This window comes from Carcharhinus amblyrhynchos, chromosome 7 (genome assembly GCF_965287045.1).
Source record: "Carcharhinus amblyrhynchos chromosome 7, sCarAmb.v2.hapA, whole genome shotgun sequence".
NCBI lineage: Eukaryota > Metazoa > Chordata > Chondrichthyes > Carcharhiniformes > Carcharhinidae > Carcharhinus > Carcharhinus amblyrhynchos.
The window spans coordinates 108,826,637-108,853,814 of NC_137330.1; the positions used below are offsets into that span (position 1 = coordinate 108,826,637).

A 27,178-nucleotide genomic window follows, 5' to 3' on the forward strand; every position below is an offset into this window, starting at 1 on the left:
TAGGGGAATAGGGCCTGGATGGGATTGTGGTCGGTGCAGACTTGATGGGCCGAATGGGCTCCTTCTGCTCTATAGGGATTTTTCATTAAGACCATGGATGATCTGCACCTGCATCTTAAATCCATGAGCCTGGCTTGGTTGCATAGTCTTTAGTACCTTTACCAAATGCAAATCTAACCATCCAAACTTTGAAATTGACATATCTAGAGTTTCAGATTTCCAATATCCTTTGGAACACTTAGTATTCCCAACTTTTAAATATTAAATACATTTCACATCCATTCTGTACTTTCCTGGTTATATGTAAATGCCATAATTACAAACGCAAATGAGGTAAAACAATATTAAGGAAAGAGCAATCAGCAGGTTTGGGAAGGGGTAAAAATCCTCTGGTAAGTTGTTGCTCGTCTCAAAGTTCATGAGGCGGACTTCCATCTCAGTATTGACAGTATTCCGTGTATCGTATAAAGTAAAGTGGCCACGAAGGCAAACACCTAGAACAGGAAGGAATAAATATGAATGATAGGAAGATGGTACCTTCATAAAACAGAACAGGAGTTTATTTATTAATCACAAGTAGGCTTACATTAACACTGCAATGAAGTTACTGTGAAAATCCTCTAGTCACCACAGATGAATCTACCTGTAGTAGATCCATCTGTCCAAGGCAGTACTGGCAGGAATGGCCACTGCACAGTCCTTGTGTAGTTGGGGGTCCCATCTTCGTGCTGAAGACATACTCTTTCTAAATGAGATATATTCATCGTCACGGTGGCACAGTGGATAGCACTGCTGCCTCAACATCAAGGATCCATGTCCAATTCGGGCTTCTGGTGAATGTATGGAGTTTGCACATTCTCCCCATGTCCGTGTGGGTTTCCTCCAGGCGTTCCGGTTTCCTCTCACAGTCCAAAGATGTGCAGGGTAGGTTAATTGGCCATGCTAAATTGTCCCTTAGTGTCAGTGTGCTTAGCAGGGTAAAGACATGGGGCTATGGGGATAGCACCTAGGTGAGGGATTGTGGTCGGTACGGATTCAATGGACCGAATGGCCTCCTTCTGCACTGTAGGGATTCTAATGATTCCAGAACAGGTTTTTCTTCAATTCATTTACAGGACATGGGTGTCGCTGGCTAGGCCAGTATTTATTGGCCATCCCTAGTTCCCTTCAGCAAACAACTCAGAGCCACTGAATAGCCCAGGACCACTGCGGTGCTGCCCCTCCAGCACCCCCACCCCCCCCCAGCACCATAGCTGATTGCGGCCCTTACAACAATTCATGGGCCAGTCCTATCCTCCCCCCCCCCCCCCCCCACCTCACCCCCCCACTATGGAGCGCCCCGATGTCCAGCACACCCCTCCCCCCCAAGCAATGGCGATCCGCCCCCTCCTCACCCCAGCTGACCACCACTCCCCCACCAGCCTGCCCTGATCGCTGGCCTCCCATCTCATCCCAAACTGATCCCAATGCAGAGTTGCCGCGGGATCTCCTAACCGCACCAATCGCCCCTCAGGCCCAGCCCACAATAGGCCCCCCTCCCCCCATGGCACTGCCCGATGTCGCCTGGGCCAGGGCACTTTGCCCCTTGGACAGTGGCAGGAGGCACAGGCTGGCACTGTGAGGGCGTTCATGCCCAACCCATGCCGCCCAAACCCCTGAGGGGCCCCAGTTGCCCCCCCCTTCACTTTGGCGGGGTCTCCCACTAGTTCCCCTCACGTGGGGAATGACTGTAAATCCCACCAGAATGAAGTACTCCTGGAGGGTTGGGAGATTCAATTCAAAATCATCGAGCCCAGCACGGAACTTGCTGGGCCCAATAATCGCATTTAAAATTCATTTAAAATATATGTGAAGCATATTCAAATTCACCTCACTTCCCACCGGACATCTGTGCATTCCCAACAATGCCATTTTCTTCCAGTTGGGAGATGCACGCGGGTCATAAAAGTTCACGGGGAAACCCGCAAAATGGCAGACACATGCATCACCCGACCCAACCCCCCTCCCCCCCTCCCCAGAAACACTGCAGGTCACGATGGGAGAATCGGACCCGTGGTTATTGTTTTACACATGGTTAACGCTGATGTTTATTTAAAATGAAGAGGATTCCTTTCTCCATTTGTTAAACATAGTACTGAGAAATTGCTGGGGGAGAGTATTTCAACAGATGCGTAGTGACTTACTGTGGCGGCAATGTTGATTCTGAAGTTTTTTGGATCCCCGTATCTTAAAATGAGCCTCGTGTCACTCGCCTGCAGAACCGCAATACTTAAATAAAACACTGCTGCAACGAAGTGGTAAAATACATCCTGAAAGAGAAGAGAAAACAAGGAATGACAAGCTAGTTCTCACAATCATTTACAATGGAATCGAACATATGGCCATTTGTGAGAAGTAAAAGAATGACCAGGGTGAGGTTAGGGCCAGTCAAGGATAGTAGTGGGAACTTGTGCATGGAGTCAGAAGGGATAGGTGAGACATTGAATGAATACTTTTCTTCAGTGTTCACGAAGGAGAGGGGCCATGTTTTTGAGGATGAGAGTGTGATACAGGATAGGATGGAGGAGGTAAATGTTCTGAGGGAAGATATATTAACAATTTTGAAAAATCTGAGGGTGGGTAAGTCCCCTGGGCCAGATGGGATACATTCTAGGATACTTTGGGAGGCAAAAGATGAGATTGTGGAGCCTTTAGCTTTGATCTTTGGGTCCTCACTGTTCACGGGCATTGTGCCAGAGGACTGGAGAGTGAGAAATGTTGTTCCTCTCTTTAAGAAAGGAGATAGGAGTGACTCTGGTAATTATAGGCCAGTTAGTTTACTTCGGTGGTTGGTAAGTCAATGGAAAAGATCCTAAGGGATAGGATTTATGACCACTTGGAAAGATGCAGCTTAATCTGGGATAGTCAACATGGATTCGTGAGGGGTAAGTTTTGCCTCACAAATTTGATTGAGTTTTTTGAGGAGGTAACTAAGTGTGTAGAACAGTTGATGTTGTATACATGGATTTTAGTAAAGTATTTGATAAGGTTCCCCATGGTAGACTCATGAAGAAAGTAAGGAGGTATGGGATAGAAGGAAATTTGGCTGATTGGATAAGATTTACCAGGATGCTGCCTGGTTTGGAGGGTAAGTCTTATGAGGAAAGGTTGGGGGAGCTGGGGCTTTTCTCTTTAGAGCAGAAGAGGATGAGAAGCGACTTAATAGAGGTTTATAAGATGATGATGGGGATCGATAGAGTGGACGTTCAGAGACTATTTCCTCAGGTGGATGTAGCTGTTACTAGGGGGCATAACTATAAGGTTCATGGTGGGAGATATAGGAGGGATGTCCGAGGTAGGTTCTTTACTCAGAGAGTGGTCGGGGTGTGAAATGAATTGCCTGCTGTGATAGTGGAGTCGGACACTTTAGGAACTTTCAAGTGGTTATTGGATAGACACATGGAGTGCACCAGAATGATAGGGAGTGGGATAGCTTGATCTTGGGTTCAGACGTAGCTCGGCACAACATCGAGGGCCAAAGGGCCTGTACTGTACTGTACTGCTCCATGTTCTGTGTTCTATGTTCACTCAGCCCCCCACAACCTGCTCCATCACTCAATACAGGAAACAAAGGATTGGCATAAATGGGTCTTATTCCAATTGGCAGGCAGTGATTAGTGGAGTTCCACAGGGATGTGTGCTCGGGCAACAACTGATCACATTATATAAAGTTGAAGGAATAGAATATAAAGGGAAGGAAGTACTGTTGCAACTGTACAAGGCATTGGTGACACCACATCTGGAGTATTGTGCACAGATTTGTTCCCCTTATTTGAGGAAGTATGTAGTGGTGTTGGGGGCAGTTCAGAGGAGGTTCACTCGATTGATTCCAGAGTTGAGGGGTTTGTCGTATGAAGAGAGATTGAACAATTTAGGCCTATATTCTCTGGAATTTAGAAGAATGAGGGGAGGTCAAATTGAGGCATACAAGATGATAGAAGATATGGATAAAGTAGACGTGGAGCAGATGTTTCCTCTTGTGGGGCATTCTAGGACGAGAAGTCATAGCCTTAGGATAAGGGGTAGCAAATTTAAAACAGAGTTAAGGAGAATCTACTTCTCCCAAAGGGTTGTGAATCTGTGGAATTCGCTACCCCAAAGTGTGGTGAATGCTGGGACTGTGAGTAAATTTAAGGAGGAGTTAGAGAGATTTTTAATTGGTAATGGGTTGAAGGGTTATGGGGAGAAAGCAGGAAAATGGCGATGAGGAGCATATCAACCATTATCAAATGGCACAGCAGACTTGATGGGCTGAATGGCCTTATTCTGCTCTTATATCTTATGAACTTATAATGATTTGGAAGAGGGAACTGAATGTATTGTCTCCAAATTTGCAGATGACGTAGAACGGTGAGCTGTGAGGAGGATGCAGAGAGACTTCACTGGACAGGCTGAATGTATGGGTGTCTGCATGGCAGATGCAGAATAGTGTGGATCATGGTGAGATTATCCACTTTGGTAGCAATAACATGAAAACAGATTATTACTTGAATAGGTGTAAATTGAGAGAGGTGGATACTCAGCAAGACCTTGGTGTCCTCATGCCTCTGTCATTGATAGTAAGTGCACCGGTACAGCAGGCATTAAAGAAGGTAAATGGTATGTTGGCCTTCATAGGGAGAGGATTTGAATATAGGAATAGGGATGTTTTTCTGCAATTGTATAGCACTTTGTTGAGGCCATACCTGGAGTATTATATACAGTTTTGGTGTCCTTTTCTGAGGCAGGATGCCCTTGCTACACAGAGAGTGCAGCAAAGGTTTATCAGATTGATTCCTGAGATGTTCTTCTGGAAGCTTGACTGGACCCCCTTTCTTTCCGTTCCCTATTATCACTAAGTGCACCCTAAGGATTTGTAGCAGAGTTTAAGATTGGAGTAAATGCAAATTACTGCGGATGCTGGAATCTGAAACCAAAACAGAAAATGCTGGAAGATCTCGTAAGATCTGGCAGTATCGGTAAGGAGAGAAAAGAGCTGATGTTTTGAGTCCAGGTGACCCTAAAGCCACTGACAGTGCTTTGACAAACAGCTTTGACAAAGGCCTTTGACAAAGGGTTGTCTGGACTCGAAACTTCAGCTCTTGTCTCTTACAGATGCTGCCAGACCTGCTGAGATTTTCCAGCGTTTTCTCTTTTGGTTTACGATAGGAGTGATTGCTGGGTATTGTATCTGTTGGACTGAAATATCAATCAATGAAAAGCATTCCAGTTTGTTAACTTGAGCTTTAAGTTGCGCACGTTTTAGAGTAACCATTAAGAGATTATCGAACAGCAACTAATGCTTATGTTGCTGAGGTTAGAGTATCACAGACAGGTTTGCAATGAGAACTTGTTCAGTTGCCTAATACAGAGCTCACAGACATACCACTGCTGTCCACACAGAGGAACTGTTCTGAACTCCAGCCAGGTACAGAATGAGCAGCAATGTCGTTATAACAAAACAGAAAACCGAAACAAACATCACCCAGCCTTGATCACTTGAGAATGAAACTCGAGCCGAAGCCACAAGGATCCAAACCAGGCCACCAAAAACCTAGAAAGAGAAAAGCAAACAAAAACATCAATTAAAATGCAGACCCGGTTTGGTTCAAGCCTTATTGCAACTGCAGCCCATCTGATTTACTCAAAATTCACCATTTTTCTTTCTCTACACCCAAGCTATGACTGTAACACTCCACTCTACACTCTCTCCTTTCCTTCTGTATGAACGGTTTGCTTTGTCTGTATAGCACACAAGAAACAATACTTTTCACTGTATGTTAATGCACGTGACAATAATAAATCAAATCAAATCAAAGCATTTGACACAGTGGCAAAATTCTCCCATCTGAGGCTAAGTCTCGCTTTGGGATGTGGACGGGAATATTTCCCGCTGTGGAAGTTGACAGGAAGCCACGGCTTGGACAAGATTCTCCGGCCTCCCAGCCGCGTGTTTCCCACTGGGGGGAGGAGGCATGTTGTTTGCTTGCGTCAGGATCCTCTGGTCCCATCGCTGTCATTGGGAATTCCCACTGGTGTCACCCCATGCCAGTAGGAAGCCCACGGACAGGGGTGCGCTGCCGACGGAGAATTCCACCGGCATGAACGGCCGAAGAATTCCAGCCCATATCTTCCATCCCCAGCATAATTAATTATGCTTCCCGTAGTTGAGCATCCTTTACTGTGACAGGGCAGGTTTGAAGGTGCCGTGACATCCTGACGCCATATTTAAAACATGCTTGACATCACTGACCCATTGTTATTGAAGAACATAGAACATTACAGCGCAGTACAGGCCCTTCGGCCCTCAATGTTGCGCTGACCAGTGGAACCAATCTAATGACCCTCTAACCTAAACTATTCCAATGTTATCCATATGCCTATCCACTGACCATTTGAACGCCCTTAAAGTTGGCAAGTCCACAACTGCTGCAGGCAGGGCATTCCATGACCTTACTACCCTCTGAGTAAAGAACCTACCTCTGACATCCATCCTATAATTACCATCCCTTAATTTAAAGCTATGTCCCCTCGTGTTAGCCGTCACCATCCGAGGAAAACGGCTCTCGCTATCCACCCTATCTAACCCTCTGATCATCTTGTATGCCTCAATTAGGTCACCTCTTAACCTTCTTCTCTCTAACGAAAATAACCTCAAGAAAGAGGATGCATCTTGAGGAACACTCTGAGGCTGGCAGATGGACCTCCTCAATGACACTAAAGCTGGAAGCTCCATCTGATAGATGTCCATCCTGAACTCTGGGGGCAGCCTAAGGCCCTCTTCAGGTAAGTCCTGACTTTTGTTCACCATGTCGAGCCAGACATGTATGGGCTGGCCTGTTCTCCTGCTGATGTCATGGCTGGGTGTTCCAGCTGGGCCTTCATCTGTATCCCGTTAGTGGGATGCGAATCGATTTCATGCCAGCTTCTTGTGGGAAGCCCGATCTGCCACGCCAAGCAAGATCACGATGTAATTTTGTGCAGTTGTGAAACCAATTTTCAAACCTCCCACTGAATTGCACCCCGCACCCCCCCCCCACACACACCACCCCCACAGCCCACCATTGATTCCTTACTTAAGGAGGAGGCCCTAGAAATAGTGGATGCATCAATGGTCATCCACCAGGAATTTAATAAACCCTGGAACAATTCCTACAGATTGGAGGGCGGCGAATGTAACCCCACTATTTAAAAAGGGTGATAGAGAGAAATCGGGGAAATATAGACCCGTCAGCCCGACACTGGCAGTGGGGAGAAAGCTGGGGTTCACGACAAACGATTTAATAGCAGAGCATTTGGAAAACAGTGACAGATTCAAACAAAACAAAGAACAAAGAAAAATACAGCGCAGGAACAGGCCCTTCGGCCCTCCAAGCCTGCGCCGCTCATGAGCCCAACTAGACCATTCGTTTATATCCCTCTATTCCCAGTCTGTTCATGTGGCTATCTAGCTAAGTCTTAAATCGACCAGAGTCAGTATGGATTAACAAAAAGAAAATCATCTTGATAAACCTACTGGAATTTCTTGAGGATGTAACTAGTAGAGTTGATGAAGGAGAGGTTTATTTGGACATTCAAAAGACTTTTGACAAAGCCCGGTATGAGAGGTTAAAATAAAAAGTGCATGGGATTAGATTAGTGTACTGAGATGGATAGAAAACAGGTTAGCAGACAGGAAACAAAGAGCAACCCAGCACGGGAAACAGGCCCTTCGGCCCAACGAAGAGTAGGAATTTACTGGTCTTTTTCCAAATGGCAGGCAGTGACTAGTGGGGTTCCGCAAGGATCGGTGCTGTGATCCCAGCTATATATAATAATGATTTTGAAGAGGGAACTGAATGCAATATCTCCAAATTTGCAGATGACACAAAGGTGGGTGGGAAGGTGAGCTTTGAGGAGGACCCAGAGATGCTTCAGTATGATTTGGACAAGTTGAATGTTTGGGCAAATGCAGGGCAGATGTTGTATAATGTGGATAAATGTGAGATTATCCACTTTGGTAGCAACAAGAGGAAGACAGATTATTATCTGAATGGCTGTAATGGAGAGAGAGAGAAATGTGCAACAAGACAAAGGTCCTTATGTACCATTCGCTGAAAGTAAGCATGCAGACCCAAAAGGCAGTAAAGAAGGCAAATGGTATGTTGGCCTAGCAAGAGGGTCAAAACACAGGAGCAGAGATGTCTTGCTGCAATTGAACAGGGCCTTGGTGAGGCCACACCTGGAGTATTGTGTGCAGTTTTGATCTCCTTATCTGAAAAGGATGTCCTTGCTTTAGAGAGAATACAGCAAAGGTTTACCAGACTGATTCCTGGGATGGTCTTTTAATGAACATTATTGAGACACAAATGAATGTACGTAAGGTTCCCAAGATAGATCAGTAGGAAACTCGACCTGCCTTTAACTCAAAACTCAGGAAAATTCCAAACTAATTTGACATTTCCCACCATGCTAGATTTATTTCCCCTGCCCACCATGATTCCTAGCACTGACAGGAGCGCAGAATTCCACCCTCCTCAGCTCCTTCACATTTCTCCCTTTCAATTGCCTCCTTGATTGAACTTGATCATGGTGGTTATTGGATAAACGTCCATGCACCGTTAGGTTTTAATGTAACTGGATGGCACGGTGGCAGAGTGGTTAGCACTGTTTAACCTACTCATGGCCTTCTTTCTGATGCTCTTGCCAAAGGGGCTGGCATGGTGGCACAGTGGTTAGTATTGCTGCCCCACATCGCTAGGTCCCCGGGTTCAATTCCAGCCTTGGGCCACTGTCTGTGTGGAGTCTGCACATTCTCCCTGTGTCTGTGTGGGTTTCCTCCAGGTGCTCTGGTTTCCTCCCACAGTCCGAAAGATGTGCTGGTCATGTGCATTGGCCACGTTAAATTCTCCCTCAGTGTACCCAAACAGGCACCGGAGTGTGGCAACTAGGGGATTTTCACAGTAACTTCATTGCAGTGTTAATGTAAGCCTACTTGTGACACTGATAAATAATTGACTGATTATTAAATCTAATACATCATGCTCCCTTGTTGGTTCTAGACTATCGTGTTGATTCAAAGAGGTGCACGTTATGTTGATTGGTCATGACAATTTGACCCTGTCAGGGGCATTAGCAGGGTAAATACATGAGGTTATGGGGATAAAATGGAGTTGCGGCCAGGGCAATCTCAATGGGCCAAATGGCCTCCTTCAGCATAGGCATTCTATGATTCTACAATTCTATGTCAGAAGAATTAGCAATGATCCTGGATGAATACCCTACAGCTATGAGTTCAACCAGACTCGAAATATTCCCTCGATGGTGTCAGACCTGCTGGGATTTTCCAGCGTTTTCTGTTTGTTTCAGATTCCAGCATCCACAATATTTTGCTTTTGTCATATAAACACACCCAGTTCACTAATGTTCTTCAGGAGTTGGAGTCTGACCCAGGTGTGGTTGTGAGTATATAGGCCGACATTTATTGACTATTCCTAATTGCCCATGAGATAGTAGCATAGTGAATCACTTTTGTGAATCACTGCAATTGATCACAGAAAGTACTGTTAGGGAAGGAGCTCCAGCAAACCAGTGACAAGTGGGCAGCACAGTGGTTAGCACTGCTGCCTCACAGCGCCAGGGATCTGGGTTCGATTCCCGTCCTGGGTCACTATCTGTGTGGAGTTTACACATTCTCCCTGTGTCTGCATGGGTTTCCTACAGGGGCTCTGGTTTCTTCCCACAGTCCAAAGACATGCGGGTTAGGTGGGTTGGCTAAGGTGAATTGCCCCTTAGTGTGGGGGGACCAGCTAGGGTAAATTTATGGGGACATGGCCTGGGTGGGATTGTGGTTGGTGCAATGGGCTAAATGTCTTCCGTCTGCATTGTAAGATTCTACAACGAATCGTGGACATAGCCCAGTTCATCACTCAAACCACCCTCCCATCCATTGACTCCATCTACACTTCCTGCTACCTTAACAAAGCAGCCAGCATAATCAAGGACCCCAGGCAACTCAGACATACTCTCTTCCACCTTCTTCTGTCAGGAAGAAGATACAAATGTCTGAGGCTATGTACCAACCAACTTAAGAACAACTTCTTCCCTGCTGCTGTCAGACTTTTGAATGGATTTACCTTATATAAAGTTGATTCCAAGTGTGGCCTAACTAATGTTCTATAAAGACTCACAAAATTTTAAACTCAGTGTCCTGGCCGTTGAAGGCAAGTATGCTGTATGCCTTCTTGACTACCTTCTTGTTAAGAAGGCGTACGGTGTCTTGGCGTTTATTGGTAGGGGGATTGAATTTAGGAGCCGCAGTGTAATGTTGCAACTGTACACTACTCTAGTGCGGCCACACTTGGAGTACTGTGTGCAGTTCTGGTCCCCGCATTACAAGAAGGATGTGGAGGCGTTGGAGAGGGTGCAGAGGAGGTTTACTAGGATGGTGCCTGGTATGGTGGGGAGGTCCTATGAGGAGAGACTGAGGGATTTAGGGTTGTTTTCGTTGGAAAGAAGGCGGCTAAGAGGGGATCTTATTGAAACTTATAAGATGATTAGAGGTTTAGATAGGGTGGATAGTGATAGCCTTTTTCCTCGGATGGAGAAAGCTAGCACAAGGGGGCATGGCTTTAAATTAAGGGGGGGTAGCTACAGGACGGATGTCAGGGGTAGGTTCTTTACCCAGCGGGTGGTGAAGGATTGGAATGCCCTGCCTGCTGCAGTTGTAAATGCGTCTAGTTTGGGGGCGTTTAAGAGATCTCTGGATAGGTTTATGGACGAAAAGGGATTGGTATAGGCTAGTGGGTCATTGTTTTTGTAACTGGTCGGCGCAACATCGTGGGCCGAAGGGCCTGTTCTGCGCTGTAATGTTCTATGTTCTATGTTCTCCACCTGCGGTGCCACTTTCAGTAACCTATCTACCTGTACACCCAGATCCTTCTGCCTATCAATACTCTTAAGGGTTCGCCATTTACTGTATATTTCACATCTGTATTAAACTTTCCAAAATGCATTGCCTCACATTTGCCTGGATTAAACTCCATCTGTCATCTCTTCGCCCAAGCCTCCAACTGATCTATGTCCTGCTGTACCCTCTGGTGGTCCTCATCACTATCCGCAAACCCACCAATCTTTGTGTCATTCGCTATCTGCAAATTCACCAACATTTGTGTCGTAAAGCTTTTTAAACAGAGGGTGCTGGGAGCCTGGAACTCGCTGCCGGGTGAGGTAGTGGAAGCGGATATGATAGTGACTTTTAAGGATCATCTTGACAAATACATGAATAGGATGGGAATAGAGGTCCCTGGAAGAGTAGGGGGTTTTAGTTCAGTTGGGCAACATGGTCGGTGCAGGCTTAGAGGGCAGAAGGGCCTGTCCTGTGCTGTGATTTTCTTTGTTCTTCGCTCTTTTATCTTTCTCTACTCTCTGGCTATGACTGTAACACTACATTCTGCACCCTCTCTTTTCCTACTCTATGTACAGTATGTTTTGTCTGTAAAGCACCCAAGAAACAATACTTTTCACTGTATATTAATACATGTGACAATAATAAATTAAATCAAATCAAAGTGAAGGATGGTCAACATAGTTCCAAGTCGGTGACCCAGGGAGGAATTTACACACAAAGATATAAACAAAAAAGGCGGCCATTCACCCCCTCAAGTCTGCTCTGCCATTTAATAAGATTATAATTTATCTAATAGAACCTCCAGCTACTTCTGGTAACCTCTCACCCACTTACTTATATTGAATTGTGGTCAGTGCAGACTTGATGGGCTGAATAGCCTCCTTCTGCAATGTAGGGATTCTATGAATCCGTCCATATCTACCTTCAAAATATTCAAAGAATCTGATTCCACTGCCTTTTGAGGAAGAGAGTTCCAAAGACTCATGATGTTCTGAAAGATTTCACCACACCTCCATTAGGCAATTCCTCATCTTTAAACAAGTTCTAGATTCTCCCAGAAGAGGAAACATCCCCTCCACATCCATCCTGTCAAGACCCGTCAGGATCTGAAATGTTTTAAACAAGTCTTTTCTTTATCTTCTCAACTCCAGCGGACACAACCCTAGCCTGTCTAATCTTTCCTCATAAAACAGCACACCTGTTCCAGATATTAATCTTATAAATCTTCTCTGAACTGTTTCTAACGCATTTATGTCATTTCTTCGACGTGGAGACGAATGCTCTCCACAATACTCCACACGTGGTCTCATCAGTGTCCCATAAAACTGAAGCATAACCCCCCTATCTTTATATTCAATTCCACTCACTATAAATGATAACATTCTATGTGCTTTCTTAATGACTTGCACACTGGCCTTTTGTGTGCAGCTGGTGGTCTTCCCATAAGCCATTCAGCAATGACAATGCTGTTGAATGACAAAGGGGACGAGGATTAGATTCCCTCTTGATGGTCACTGCCTGGCACTTTAGTGGCACAAGTGCAACTTCCCATCTATCAGACCGCAACAAATTTGTTTGTGTGTGTGTGTGTGGGGGTGTGTGTGTCCATATGCGCAATTTTTCCATCCTGCTTACCACAGGAATCATAACAGGTGGACACTGACCATAGAGAGTGGTGAGTGTCTGGAATGAGCTGCCAGAGGCAGTAATAGAGGCAGGTACAATTTTGTCTTTTAAAAAGCATTTAGATAGTTACATGGGTAAGATGGGTATAGAGGGATATAGGCTAAATGCAGTTAATTGGGACTAACTTGTGGTAAAAACAGGCGGCATGAGCAAGTTGGGCGAAGGGCCTGTTTCCACACTGTAAACCCCTCTGACTCTATGATTCTATGACCTGCTTGCTCAGGTTAATGGAAACGATCCCTTGGCATTATTTCAAAGAAGAGCAGGGGGTTATCCCCGATGTTCTGGACAATGTTCATTCCCCCAACTAATATCACAATTATCTGGTCATGGGTATTTATTGTTGGCTGCCCTATTTCCTCATTCCAATGGTGACTATAATTCAAAAACCAAATTACTTCATTAGCTATCAACACATGTTCAATAGTTGTGAAAAGTACAATAAAAATGCAAATCCTTCAATCATGCAGCCAGGATGTATCTGATCAATTATCCACATTGTCAGGGAGATGTCTGTTTTGTAACTGGACTTTTTTTTATTCATGGCATGTGGGTGTTGCTGGCTGGGCCAGTCGTGAACCAGATGGGTTTTTACAACAATCGACAATGGTTTTGTGATCATCAGTAGACTTTTAATTCCAGATTTTTAAAATTGAATTCAAGTTTCACCACCTGCCTTAGTGGGATTTGAACCCAGGTCCCCAGAGCATTAACAGAGATTTCTACATTACTAGTCCACAACAAAGCCACTAAACTACTACCTCCCCTAAGGGAGAATGGAACAGCTTTGCCCAGGGCATGTTTAGTTCTGGAGGAGGAATGTTTAGTACTACCAGTGGGATATTGTCAGAGTTCATAGCATTTGCTAAATCATAGAATCATAGGACCAAGGTCGGAGGTGAGTGAGGGTAGGATGGGGGTCACAGGGAAGGAGACACTTGCCAGTGGGTGGAAGAAAGGGCAGGAGCAGGCACTCAGTGGCTCCCCATCCCAATGCCAGGTCCCTCGATTAGACACTGAGTGCCACTGAAGGAGGGACTCACTCTCCGGGGGACTCTGCAAGCAAACACAACAACGTTTGCTTTTTGGGTTCCCCAGTGTGATGACTGCCTCTGTCACAGGTTGAATACCAGCAATGGCTAGGTACTTACTGAGTGGATTCAGTCAGGGCAGATCTGGCATGGCAGCCCAGTTACCCTCTAACCCAAATAAATATCCCACCCCATTGTAATAAGAGGCAGAAGCCCCTTCACCGAAATCCCTTTCTTTACAATTCCAACAGCAGTACACAGAGTGCTATCAGTCAACAGTCTACCTTCAGGAGGGCCAGGGGGATGGACACTCCCGGTTAAATACCAGGAAAAAGACTCCCTGATTGACCCATCAATTGACTCCTTAATCAGGGAGTTCACACTCCAATAGGCCAATCTGAATGGCCTGATTAGAGTCATTACACCTACCCCCCAGTAAAGGAAATTCCACCTTCTATCCTAACTCCATACTTGTCTTACCTCTGCACTTACACAATCTCCTGTCACACTGCTTCTACCAGGGCCACAGCTCTCACTACATTCTCTTCCATTTCAACACTTTTGTATTCTTAATTCTACCCATAGCCTCGAGTGCTTGTTTCCCTGTCATTATATCCTCTTATATAATTGAAGCAAATTAGCCCTTAACTTCTAAAGCTGCTCCTCCTCCTCTCTTTCTAGATTTTATAACTCACTTCCCAATCCGGACTATCGCAGTGGTGGCCACCCTCCAAGTTGAATTTGCAGCCTAAATTAGTTCCTCATGGTCTTGTATAAAGAACACTTATTTGGACTCATGTCACCTTAACTTGTCCTCCCGCTGTAATGTTTTACTCATGCGTTTCTTATTTTCATGGAATGATAGAATTTCCACAGTGCAGAAGGAGGCCATTTGGCCCATCATGTCTGCAGCAACAACAATCCCACCCAGGCCCTATCCCTATAAACCCACATATTTACCCTGCAAATACCTTGACACTAAGGTACAATTTAGCGTGGCAAATCAACCTACCCAGCACATCTTTGGACTGTGGAAGAAAAATCAAAGCACCCAGAGGAAACCCACGCAGACACAGGGAGAACGTGCAAACTCCACACAGACAGTGACCCAAGCCAAAATTTGAACCTGGTTCCCCGTGCTAACCACTGTGCCAGCGGGCCACTTTGCTTTTCTTCAGTTTCAATTCACTACTCCCACTGCCTGCCCCAAGGCAGATCTGTTTCACCCAATGACATTATACCAGAGATCCGGAAGCGGTATATCCTATATATATGTTCCCTCAACTCAAGTCCGCAAGGAACTATAAATCGCAAAGCAACCAGCATAATTAAGGGCCTTACACACTCTGGATATTCTCTCTTCCACCTTCTTCCTTCAAGGAAAAGATACAAAAGTCTGAGGTCACGTACTAACCGACTCAAGAGCAGCTTCTTCCCTGCTGTTGTCAGGCTTTTGAATGGACTTACCTTCCTCTACACCCTAGCTATGACTGTAACACTACATTCTCCTCTCTCTCTCGTTTCCTTCTCTATGAACGGTATACTTTGTCTGTATAGCACGCAAGAAAGAATACTTTTCACTGTATGTTAATACATGTGCCAATAATAAATCAAGTCAAAATCAGATCAAAATCAGGACTGTTTCACTGTGCACTAACTCCCCCACATATACTGCAATCCAGGTACAGCACCTGCTCCTCCATATCTTACTCTAGATTCATCATGTCTACTTTTCAGACACTAACTTGGATTAAGCACGAAAATACCAGGAAAAAATCTTCAAAGACTTTCCACAGTATTCCAGCCAAACTCAGCTCTGAGTTCAACTACAACCTCAACTTCAGAATTACAAACAAGTCCTGCTTTTATCTTCACCACCACCTCAGCTTCAGGTTTAGCCTCTGATTTAAGTCTATTCTTGACTTTAAGAGCAAACGCTTCCTAATCTGCAATACTGCAGCTGCTGGAGTAACCCGAGGTGCCGGGAGTGGGTCGGCACGTCGGGCAGTATCTGTGGAGAGAGAAGTCAAGTTAACAGAGATGATCTCATGCCAGGATGGCTGATGAGAGGTCATCCAAACCTGAAACTCTGAGTAGTTCCAGCACTTTTTGTTTTTATTTCTTTCAACCACATTCAGACCGTGATTTTCCCCAAAAGATAAACTAAAGTGCGGTCTCTGGAGCAACCCAGGGTGGTTAGTCAGGCACAGATGGACCGCAATCATCCTGCACTTTGTTGGGTGAGTGGTGAGTTGCACGCCAGTTCAGGGGGGGAGGGTAACGAGGAGGGGGAGGGGCCTAAACACGCCTATGAGCCCGTCTGCAAAGCAGCCGGCGTCGCTTACGAAAGGGTGCCCTGATCACAGTGGCACTGGGAGACCCCCTCCCCATCCCGCACCACGAATACTGAACCAACCCCATCGGCGGTGGCATGTTTCCTTACCCCTTCCCGGGTTGCCACCACCGGGGCATTGAAGCCCTCCCAATGGGTCCCCTCTCATGTCTCCCAACATGCCCCACCGTTCCTCACCCCTCCACAACCCTCCCTGAGTGACCTCCAACTATATGGCCCCTCCTGCATAGGCCCCCCCATCATAAACCATCCTGTCATGTTCCCCCACTCAGGCCCCGTCCCCACTCAGGCCCTGCCCCTTGGCAGTGCTAGTGTGCCAGGTGGGCACTGCCAGAGTGGCAAGCAGGCACTACCAGATGGACACTGCACAGACATATCCCCAACCACCCGAGGGGCTTCAGTGGCTTCCAAGATCCACCCCTCCCAACCCCCCACCCTGGTCTGGCCATTGTGCCAGGTATTCCACTAATGGTGATTCTCACCATCCTCACCACCCCTGACAGTCGGCCGATTCTCAGACTTGGGGGAATTAGAGTCAAAGGGGCTAAGCATATTCAAATGCTATTTTAAATATGCGAGTTGGCCTCACTTGCTCTGTGGGCACGATCCTGTCCATGCCATTATTTAGGGATCAAGACAAAGGCAAACCATTTGGCATTGGGCGCAAAACCAATTCTTAGGCCCGCAAGCCATTTGCTGGAATCGGCGCAATCCGCTAACAGTGCGGTGAGGTCAGAAACTCTCCCCCTCAGTTTCACATCCATCCCAATCGGAAATTGAGGCTGAACCCCCGCCTTAGATGCAACAAAAAATAATCCTGAGCAAATTTGAACAGTGAACGGGGGGGACTGGTGGTGTTAAGATGGCGGCGCGGGCTCGTTGGGCCGAAGGGCCTGTTTCCCGGGCTGTTTTTGTTCTTTGTTCTTTCCAATGGGTTAAACCCTTCCCATAAATATCGGCAAGATGGAGCAAAGGTCAGGAAAGGTTGTGTGGCTCAGGCTGGTGTGGTTCAGTGCGATACACCTCCACTCTTCATGTCTGAGGCAGACACCAAGTTAAGATTCAAGAATGTTTTGAAGACAGGTATGTAAGTTTGTCTGCTCATAGAGAGCATAAACACCAGTGTGGACTAATTGGACAAATGCCCTGTTTCCTCGTATCTTGCATGTATTTTCAACCTATCTATGTAATGAATCTTGTTTGCGTATCTGTCCCTTGTTTGTCAGCATGTTGGCTTGAGGCCAGCTTGCATGACCAAGGATTCTGTTAAAGGTCCAACTTCATTTAAATATAAGTCAACATTTTTTCATGTTGATTACATCAACACATTCAGAGAGACGCATTGTGACACATTTTTCTAGGAAAATCCTACCAAGTTCCTTTCCCAACATTCCGCCTCTTTGCTTTCTAATGCCATTTGTTCCTGTAGGCACATACTTCCATTGCTCGTGGTATAGAGTATGAGTGAGGAGGTAATGTTGGAGACTTACATACCACTGGTTAGGCCACAGCTGTTGTTCTGGCTACCTCACTGTAGGAAGGACACAGTAAGAAGTCTCACAACACCAGGTTAAGTCCAACAGGTTTATTGGGAATCACGAGCTTTTGGAGTGCTGCTCCTTCATCATGTGAGTGGAGAGGTAGGTTTCACAAACACAGCATTCGTAGACTATATATTGCACTAACGGCAATTGTGTCTTTGTCTTTATATGCCGTGTTTGTCTATATATGCCATGTTTGTGAAACCTACCTCTCCACTCACCTGATGAAGGAGCAGTGCTCTGAAAGCTCGTGATTCCAAATAAACCTGTTGGACTTTAACCTGGTGTTGTGAGACTTCTTACTGTGCCCAACCCAGCCCAACACTGGTATCTCCACATCATGTAGGAAGAGTGTGATAGCAGTGGACGGGCTATAGAGGGGATTCACTAGGATGTTGCTAGAGATGGAGCATTTGAGCTATAAGGAGAGACTGGATAGACTTGGATTGTTTTCTTTACGGCAGAAAAGGCTGAGAGGGGATATGACTGAGGTATATAAGATTAAGATGGGTACGGACAGGATGAGCAGGGAGCATCAGTTTCGGCTTGGTTAAGAGGTCAATCACAAGGAGGCATATTTTAGGGTAAATGGCAGTAGATTCAGAGGGGATTTGAGATGAATATGGAATGCACTGCCTGGGAAAGTAGTGAAGGTTGGAGACCTTACAGCCTTTAAAAAATATTTGAAAGAGCATTTGAAATATCATAACATTCAAGGATATGGGGAAGTGCAGGAAAATGGGATTAGCGTGACTGTAGTGGTGGTTATTGTCGGTGAAAACTCGATGGGCCGAAGGGTCTTTTCTGTGCTGTATGACTCCGTGACCTATTGCTGGAATTTTACCGCCTCGCCCAGCTAAGGCTTGTAAGATCCCGGTTCTGGGACCAATGGAGAATGCTGTTCTGTGAGCCTCACCCGCCCCGATTCCAGGGCTATTGTGCCAGTAAAATTCCAGCCTATGGCCCCAGGATCAAACTCCAGTGACACTGAAGTGGTCAGTTCTTCAAATGTGACACTGAACAATTAGAGCTGGCAGGGTAGTCAAGCTTGGGGGAGGGCAGTAAGTATCAGCCAGTCCTCATCCATCATCCATACATATTTCCAGCAAAGATCAGTGGTTAGCAATCAGGATTAGGAATTCTGCTTATCATAGAAACCCTACAGTACAGAAAGAGGCCATTCGGCCCATCGAGTCTGCACCGACCACAATCCCACCCAGGGCCTACCCCCATATCCCTACATATTTTACCCACTAATCCCTCTAACCTATGCAGCTCAGGATACTAAGGGGCAATTTTAGCACGGCCAATCAACCTAACCCGCACATCTTTGGACCGTGGGAGGGAACCGGAGCACCTGGAGGAAACCCACACAGACATGAAGAGAATGTGCAAACTCCACACAGACAGTGACCCAAGCCAGGAATCAAACCCAGGACCCTGGAACTGTGAAGCAGCAGTGTTAACCATTGTGTTATCGTGCCTCCCCTCCCTGGCTTAGGGGCACAGAGGTCAAATGTAACCTTGTTACCATCAAATTGAGTGAGATCAGTGAGCCTCGCGCCAGGGTCAAACCTGAGATATTCAAGAACAAATGAATCAGCTATTTGTATGCCTTACAATCCTGGGGAGAAGGTGGTGTACTGGTGAAGTCACTGGGTTAATAGACCCAGTGGTCTATTCTAGATAACCATTTCAAATCTCACCATGGCAGCTGATAGAATTAAAATCCAATTAACTAATAATTCTGGAATTGTAAGCTAATCCCCAGTAATGGTGACCATGACAACAATCGATGAGTGTTGTCGAAACCCATCTGGTTCACTAATGTCCTTTAGGGAAGGAAATCTGCCATCCTTACCTGGTCTGGCCTACATCAGACTCCAGAGCTACAGCAATGTGACTGACTCTTTGGATGGCACGGTGGCATAATGGTTAGCACTGCTGCTTCACAGCGCCAGAGACAAGGGTTCAATTCCAGTCTCAGGTCTCTGTCTGTGTGGAGTTTGCACATTCTCACTGTGGCTGCATGGGTTTCTGCCACATGCTCTGGTTTCCTTCCACTCTCCAAAGGTGTGCAGTTTAGATGGATTGGCCATAATAATTGCCCCTTCGTGTCAAGGGACTAGCAAGGTAAGTACGTGGGATTGCAGGGATAGGGCCTGCTTGGGATTGTGGTTAGCGCAGGCTCGATGGACCAAATGGCCTCCTTCTGCACTGTAGGGTCTCTGTGACTTTTAACAGCCCTCTGAGTTGGCCCAGCGAGTTCCACTGTTTAAGAGTAATTGTGAGCAACCAATTGCTGGCCTAGCCAGAGACACCCACATCCCAAAGAATTTTTAGGAATCTGAATCACTGGGTGAAAAGTTCTGATTTTAAAGCCCTCTGTGAGTTAGGGTAACTGGTAAATTGGCATTTACTAATTGGTGCAGGGAATCAGTATTGTTGGTACTCGAGCTGAGTGTCTGATCTTGGGCAATAATGTAAAATGGACAATATTTATTCAACTGCCCATGTACATCTACTGTGGTTTACATTCAAATTCGATTGAGAGATGCACAACTGAGGCTCATCCAATATTGCCATTTTACACAGGTGGCCAAATTTTCCCCAGCTCTTTATATGGCTGCAGTAAGAGGCTAGAAATCCACAGCCACTGATTAATATATGAAAAAGGGAAAGGCAAATCTTGGCGGCATGGTGGTGCAGTGGTTAGCACTGCCACCTCACAATACTGGGGACCTGGGTTCAATCCCTGACTTGGGTGATTGCCTGCATGGAGTTTGCATGTTCTCTCTGTGTCAGCAAAGGTTTCCACTGGGTGCACCGGTTTCCTCCCACAGTCCAAAATTGTGTAGGTTTGGTGCATTGGCATGCTAAATTGCCCCTTAGTGTCCAAAGGTGTGCAGGTTGGATGGATTGGCCATGCTAAGTTGCCCCTTAATGTCCAAAGGTGTGCAGGTTAGGTAAATTGGCCGTGCTAAATTGCCCCTTAGTGTCCAAAGGTGTGCAGGTTAGGTGGATTGGCCATGCTAAGTTGCCCCTTAATGTCCAAAGGTGTGCAGGTTGGGTGGATTGGCCATGCTAAATTGCCCCTTAGTGTCCAAAGGTGTGCAGGTTGGATGGATTGGCCATGCTAAGTTGCCCCTTAATGTCCAAAGGTGTGCAGGTTGGGTGGATTGGCCATGCTAAGTTGCCCCTTAATGTCCAAAGGTGTGCAGGTTGGGTGGATTGGCCATGCTAAGTTGCCCCTTAATGTCCAAAGGTGTGCAGGTTGGGTGGATTGGCCATGCTAAATTGCCCCTTAGTGTCCAAAGGTGTGCAGGTTGGATGGATTGGCCATGCTAAGTTGCCCCTTAATGTCCAAAGGTGTGCAGGTTAGGTAAATTGGCCGTGCTAAATTGCCCCTTAGTGTCCAAAGGTGTGCAGGTTAGGTGGATTGGCCATGCTAAATTGCCCCTTAGTGTCCAAAGGTGTACAGGTTAGGTAAATTGGCCATGCTAAATTGCCCCTTAGTGCCCAAAGGTGTGCAGGTTGGGTGGGTTGGCCATGCTAAATTGCCCCTTATTGTCCAAAAGTGTGGAGGTTGGGTGGATTGGCCATGCTAAATTGCCCCTTATTGTCCAAAAGTGTGGAGGTTGGGTGGGTTGGCCATGCTAAATGACCCTTTAGTGTCAAAGGTGTGCAGGTTAGGTGGGTTGGCCATTTAAATGCACGCGGATAGGGCAGGGTGGGATAGATAAGAAGTTTCAGAGACTCGGGACAAATGGCCTCTTTCTGCACTGTAGGGATTCTATAACTTCCAGCTGTCAGAGCCAAAGTGTTAAAGGACCTTCAGCCAAGTTCATATATTTTTTCATTCCATTGACTTTTCGTAAGACAAAGTGTAAATTTGAATTTGAACAATTTGAATTGTTTACGCCCCAGTGGAATAATAAAACAGCAACTGCTTATCTACACTGATGATAAGCTTGTTTGCAATTCGGAAAATTGGGAAAGAGGTATGAGCTGTTGCTGCAAACACTAAAACCAGAAAAACCAGCTTTACTGTCACAGCACTCACTCAACATTCATAAATTATTTTAGAGGATATTAGAGTTACTTGTAAACATTTATCTTCAACCATTCAAGTTTAGCTTTATTTACTCAACCCAGAGTGCCTTGCCCTTCAGTTTAAACCGTTCTCACTTCCAAACAATTATCCTTTTCTTTTTCAATGTGTTTGGTTTTCCTCCATTTTCTTTCTCGTTGCATGTGTGTTTTGATTTTATTTATAAGTGTCACAAGTAGGCTTACTTTAATACTGCAATGAAGCTACTGTGAAAATCCCATTGTCGCCACACTCCTATTCGGGTACACTGAGGGAGAATTTACCATGGCCAATACACTTAACCAGCATGTTATTTGGACTGCACAGCTTGGACAAGTTGGGCCGAAGGGCCTGTTTCCATGCTGTAAACCTCTACGACTCAATGACTCATCCTGGCCCTCTCTTTTCCTCCTTTCCTATCCTCCTCTTTTTCTTTGTAGCTATCCCTCACCTTTAATATTCCTGTTGTGTGTGTTATTTATTGTCCCTGCTGGTTACTGTGGTAAAAGGGGCAGCACAGTGGTTAGCACTGCTACCTCACAGCTCCAGGGACCTGGGTTCGATTCCTGGTTCAGATCACTGTCTGGGTGGAGTTTGCACATTCTCCCCGTGTCTGCATGGGTTTCCTCCGGGTTCTCTGGATTCCTCTCACAGTCTGAAAGAAGTGCTGTTAAGGGTCATTGGCCGTGCTAAATTCTCCCTCGGTATACTTGAACAGGCACCGGAGTGTGGCAATTAGGGGAGTTTCACTGTAACTTCATTGCAGTGTTAATGTAAGCCTTGCTTGTGACAAGCAAATAAACTTTAAATATTTGAGAACAGGCACTATAATGGGTGCTGTGCTACTAACGCATCCTTACGTTCAAGTCTGCTTTTATCACACAGTTTTCGGGTCTGGTTTTTAATTGCTACTATTTGAACTTGTCTGGAGATGTTAAACTTGACATTCAGCATTCAGGCTCTGATTCGAAACAAAGGCCTCTATGTTCTGGCTGCATTGTGCCCCGTGCAGATCACTCTGTGTAACGCGAGGTCAGAGAATCGCGGGTGAGGAGTTTAGCATGTTCAGCATCGGCACAAAGCCCCCGCTGGAATCCTCCCAGCTACATTCCCAGATGTAATCTGGTTCCTGCCCAATGTAGGCAGGGGGAGCCAGATTAGCATATTTAGTATTTAAATAAGTATTTAAATATGCTTGATCATCGATCATCGAACCCGACAGTGCAGAAGGAGGCCATTCGGCCCATCAAGTCTACACTGCTCACAATCCCACCCAGCCCCTATCCCCACAACCCCATGCATTTACCCTAGCTAGATCCCCCTGACACTCAGGGGCAATTTAGCATGGCCAATCCACCTAACCCGCACACCTTTGGACTGTGGGAGGCTACCGGAGCACCCGGAGGAAACCCCTGCAAACTCCGCACAGGCAGTAACCAGAGCTGGCTTGAGTCAGTCTGAGGCCTCATCTTCCCTGCTTTTGGGATTCTCCCGCCCTTGGGCGCAGAGGGAACCCGGCAAGAATCATTACTGGTCTCCGCCATCAGAAACGGGGCACTGACGAACACACAGAGGTTCAGAGGCCATTGAAGCCCTTGAGTGGTCGGGGATATGGCTGCCGTGTTGGTTCCAATGCAGCAACGCCGGCGATCTTTGTTGGGAAGGGTGGGGTGGAGAATCCTTCGATGGGGAGGGGACTTCCTTCAATTTCAGTTTGAGATTGGGACACCGTTTAAAATGGTGCCCAGTCTCCGTGAAATTGGGTTTGGCAGTTTGTTCTGGCCCCTCCCTACTCTCTCAAATAATGACTAAGCTTGGGAAAATTGGGATCTGATTCATCGGCATCACACTGGTTTTCTCACCCAAAGAGTCACTTATACCACAATCCTCCCAAACTGGGGCTAAGTGCTCACTCTGGCACTGTCAGGGTCACCAGAAAGATGGTGGCGCTCACTTCGATGAACCCCCCCACCACCACTAGCTGGCCCCCCTGATCAAAGACCCTGTCCCCATGCCCTGAAACAGGCCCCCCCTTTTCAAACAATGAAGTGGTGCCACCCACACTCACCAAGGAAGCACCACCAACCCCTCACCAAATGGTTCCCACCACCTGCAAATAATGGGTAACCCCCCCCCCCCCCCACACACCCCCCCACCACACATCGCACAGGCATGAGGATAACCCGACTACCACCGCTCAGGCCCCTCTCTCAGCTCCCCTCCCCCTTCAGATCTACACTTCAGACACACTCCCCTCATACCCCCTACCCAGCCTCCCCATTAGACCACATGCTTTGGCAGTGCCCATGGTGAACAGTCCCTGGCACCCTGGCACTGACACCCTGACCTGGCACCACAGGCCCTGAGGGGGCTTGAAGAGGTAAATCCAGTGGTCATTTGTCCCTCGGCTGTTGCCAGCAGGAAGGAAGGATGCATCAAGGATCCTGGGTATTGGGTGGACGCAGGCTAGGGGCAAGATGTTGACTCCAGCAATCTCCACCAAGATGGGGGGGATCATGTCTGGAATGTCCCTTCTAGCCCAGGCAGACCTGAAGATCACCCTTGGCCCTGTGATCAACATTTATATTCCTGCCTGTGAAAAACCTGAAGTGGCCAGGTTACTTTAACCTCCTTCCCCACTCCCCCCACACCACCCCCCCCCAAACCATGCCAGTCACCCAGCAGGATTTTAAATCATTGCATCACTCCATTCTTCAGCAGAGGTCCCTCTGTCTCCCTGTCAGAGGCTGCAGGTGTGGGCAGACCCCTCTGAAGTCCTCTGACAAAGCGATCTCAATTTCACCAGTTTTGGAGGGGGTGGGGGGGGTGGTAATTGTTGGTCCATTCAGCAGTACGCTCAGCCCCAATATATTCACACAGCTTTGACTTGATGTTTCTGAGGCTTCCTAGCAAGCTGAAATCTTTGAAACCCTCTCCATCCCAATGGAACATTTTGATCTATAACAAATTCAATGTGCGGTACTTTGAGAAAGATTCCAGTGACACCACGATGGATTTCTATCATCCTCCAGCCACCTGTGTTTATGTTCATTTCCCTTCATGTTTGAATGGATCTGTAGTACCCCATTGGTCCTAATTGCAGTGTTGACAGGGTCTAATCCTGATTGACAGCCTGTGGTCCATTACCAGTGCAGATCCTCTGGGAAGGTGGGTGAATAGCAGGAGCTATTTGAACCTGTCAGTTATAAGTTAACTGGCCAATCTGAGGTGGGGCGGGTGTATCATGACAGGCTTGACGCCCAGTGCCAAACCCATCATTTGCCTGATGCCTGATGCTCCAGGCCATTGTGATACTTGCCGGAAGACATCACCGGGAGAATCACTCCCCCCCCCCATTCTATTAGTCATTTTTTGGGGAAATTGCCCCCAGTGTTCATGGAGCCTCCATTGCCCCTTCACCCTGTTTTCTTCAGTCTCTCAGGATTGAGCTTGCTTCCATTCTGGTTCGATGGGTTCTGAGATGGCCCCTAAGTCCAGCGGGGGATCTACAGACATGAACGGGTCAGGTGTGGAACTCGCTGCAGTAATACATGGTCTGGCATAGCTGGGGGATCTGAGGGAAGATGAACACAGGTTCTCAGGCGCAGCACTGGAAGGGTTGGCGGAGGAGTGCAGAGGAGGAGGGATGTCCCACAGCAAAGGAACTCACCTCCTGATCCTCTCTCCCGAGGCAGCTTTATATCCTCCTCCCATTCCAGACCAAAGGGAGACTCCGAGGAAGATTCCAAGCATTCCCTTTCCTCTGGTCAGTCTTAGAAAGCACCATGAACAGTGGGTAGTGCAGACCCTATCCCTGTAGGTGATAGCCACATGAACAGACTGGGAGTAGAGGGATATAAACGAATGGTCTAGTTGGGCGCACACATGAGTGGCGCAGGCTTGGAGGGCCGAAGGGCCTGTTCCTGCGCTGTACTGTTCTTTGTGAGGATCTCAGGGAATTTCCAGAACCAATGGTGAGAAAGCGTTAGTGAAGTGTTGGCAAGTTGTCCAGGCAGTCTCCCGATGTATCTCAAACGCCCTGTTCAAAGCTGCGTCGGCAAGTGACAACTACAAAACTGCTGAAAGTGCCTTGAAAGAGCTTATCAACAACACTCAGCTGGTTACTGTTTGCAGAGGGCATTAGCTGAAGCAAACATCATGTCACCCACCTCTTTAACGGGAACTTTAGCAGGAAACTTAATTGGGGGATCACCCCCAAACCTCTCAGCAGCTGACCTTAAAACTCCTTCTCTAAGGTCATGCCCCGCCCACAAGGCAATACCCAACTTGGCAGCCTTACATCCCCCCCACCCCATCCCTGTTTGGCCACTTTTGAAGCTGTTTAGTGGTTAAAGTACCTGGAGAAAATCTCCCCCTCACAGCAACCACCTCCCAACTTTCCCCAGTTGCTTTTTACCCTTTCTGTCTGTCGGCTCTGTTCTTGTACATGTGTCCCTCTCTCTCTCTCTGTCATTTATTTTCTCTCGCACCTCTCCCTTTTGCTCTTTGTCTCTCGTTTGTATTCTCAGTATTCCAATTAATCAACATATGCTCTGTGTAAACCTATTGGAATATCAGGTATCTCGGAAAAGACACAGAAAAACTACATTCTGCACTCTCCCCTTCTCCCCTATATATTTCATAAATGGTATGCTTTGTTTGAATAGCGTAAGAAACAATACTTTTCACTGTATCCCAATGCACATAAAAATAATAAATCAAATCAAAATACTCTGCACCCTCTCCTTGCCTTCTCCATGATGTACTCTATGTACTCTGTACAATATACAAGAAACAATACATCTTCCGTCGGAAAAATGATACAGAAGTCTGAGATCGTGTACCAACCAACTCAAGAGCAGCTTTTTCCCTACTGCCATCAAACTTTTGAATGGACCTATGTCGCATTAAATGGATCTTTCTCCACACCCTAGCTATGACTATAATGCTACATTCTGCACACTCTCCTTTCCTTCTCTATGAACGGTATGGTTTATCCATACAGATCGCAAGAAACCATACTTTTCACCAAATCCCAATAAATGTTATAATAATAAATCAAATTAAATCAAGATATTCTCCACCCTCTCCTTTCCTTATCCCCTTTGTACTCTATAACAGTATTTTTTGTCTGTAAAGCTCGCAAGAAGCAATGCTTTTCACTATATCCCAATACATGTGACAATAATAAATCAAATCAAATTATTCTGCATCCTCTCCTTTCCTTATCCCCTTAGTACTCTATGAACAGTATGCTTTGTCTGTATAGTGTACAAGAAACAATACTTTTCATTCTATCTCAGTACATGTTACAATAATAAATTCAATCAAAAAATATTGTTGAAGATTCTTTTATAGCAGCAATGTGTGTAATTAAATAATTGTTACTCACAAATTCACCTAACATCAGGAGCTCTGGAAATGAGGTACAAACTTTCCCCCCAGATGGTATGGGACTAGCCGAAGTTTCTGGGGCTGACATGGTGGAACCTGCAGCACTAATGGAGACTGTCCAGCTAATGCAAGCACAATCACAAGTGACCCTCTGAGACAGAGTCCAGTGTGTATCAG

The 27,178-nt window shown here is 46.4% G+C and overlaps 1 protein-coding gene across 1 annotated transcript; it reads right to left on the reverse strand.

The window, feature by feature from the left end:
• LOC145345555 (myelin and lymphocyte protein-like) lies at positions 1-27,089 on the reverse strand. The gene is made up of 4 exons (XM_080193388.1): positions 27,000-27,089; positions 5,405-5,572; positions 2,184-2,309; positions 1-494 (listed from the first exon to the last, which is right to left on the reverse strand). Exons 1-4 carry the CDS (start codon positions 27,087-27,089, stop codon positions 417-419), a joined length of 462 nt encoding a protein of 153 aa, XP_080049514.1. The 3' UTR covers positions 1-416.
• Positions 27,090-27,178: the final 89 nt, after the last annotated feature.

Excerpts from the sequence above, each read along its gene's own strand:
- LOC145345555 (XM_080193388.1), bottom strand. The coding sequence starts at position 27,089 with ATGTCAGCCCCAGAAACTTCGGCTAGTCCCATACCATCTGGGGGGAAA. Across the intron at positions 2,310-5,404 it reads CCTCTGTGTGGACAGCAGTG|GATGTATTTTACCACTTCGT; the intron begins GTATGTCTGTGA and ends CTTCTCTTTCAG. Across the intron at positions 495-2,183 it reads GAATCAACATTGCCGCCACA|GTGTTTGCCTTCGTGGCCAC; the intron begins GTAAGTCACTAC and ends TTCCTGTTCTAG.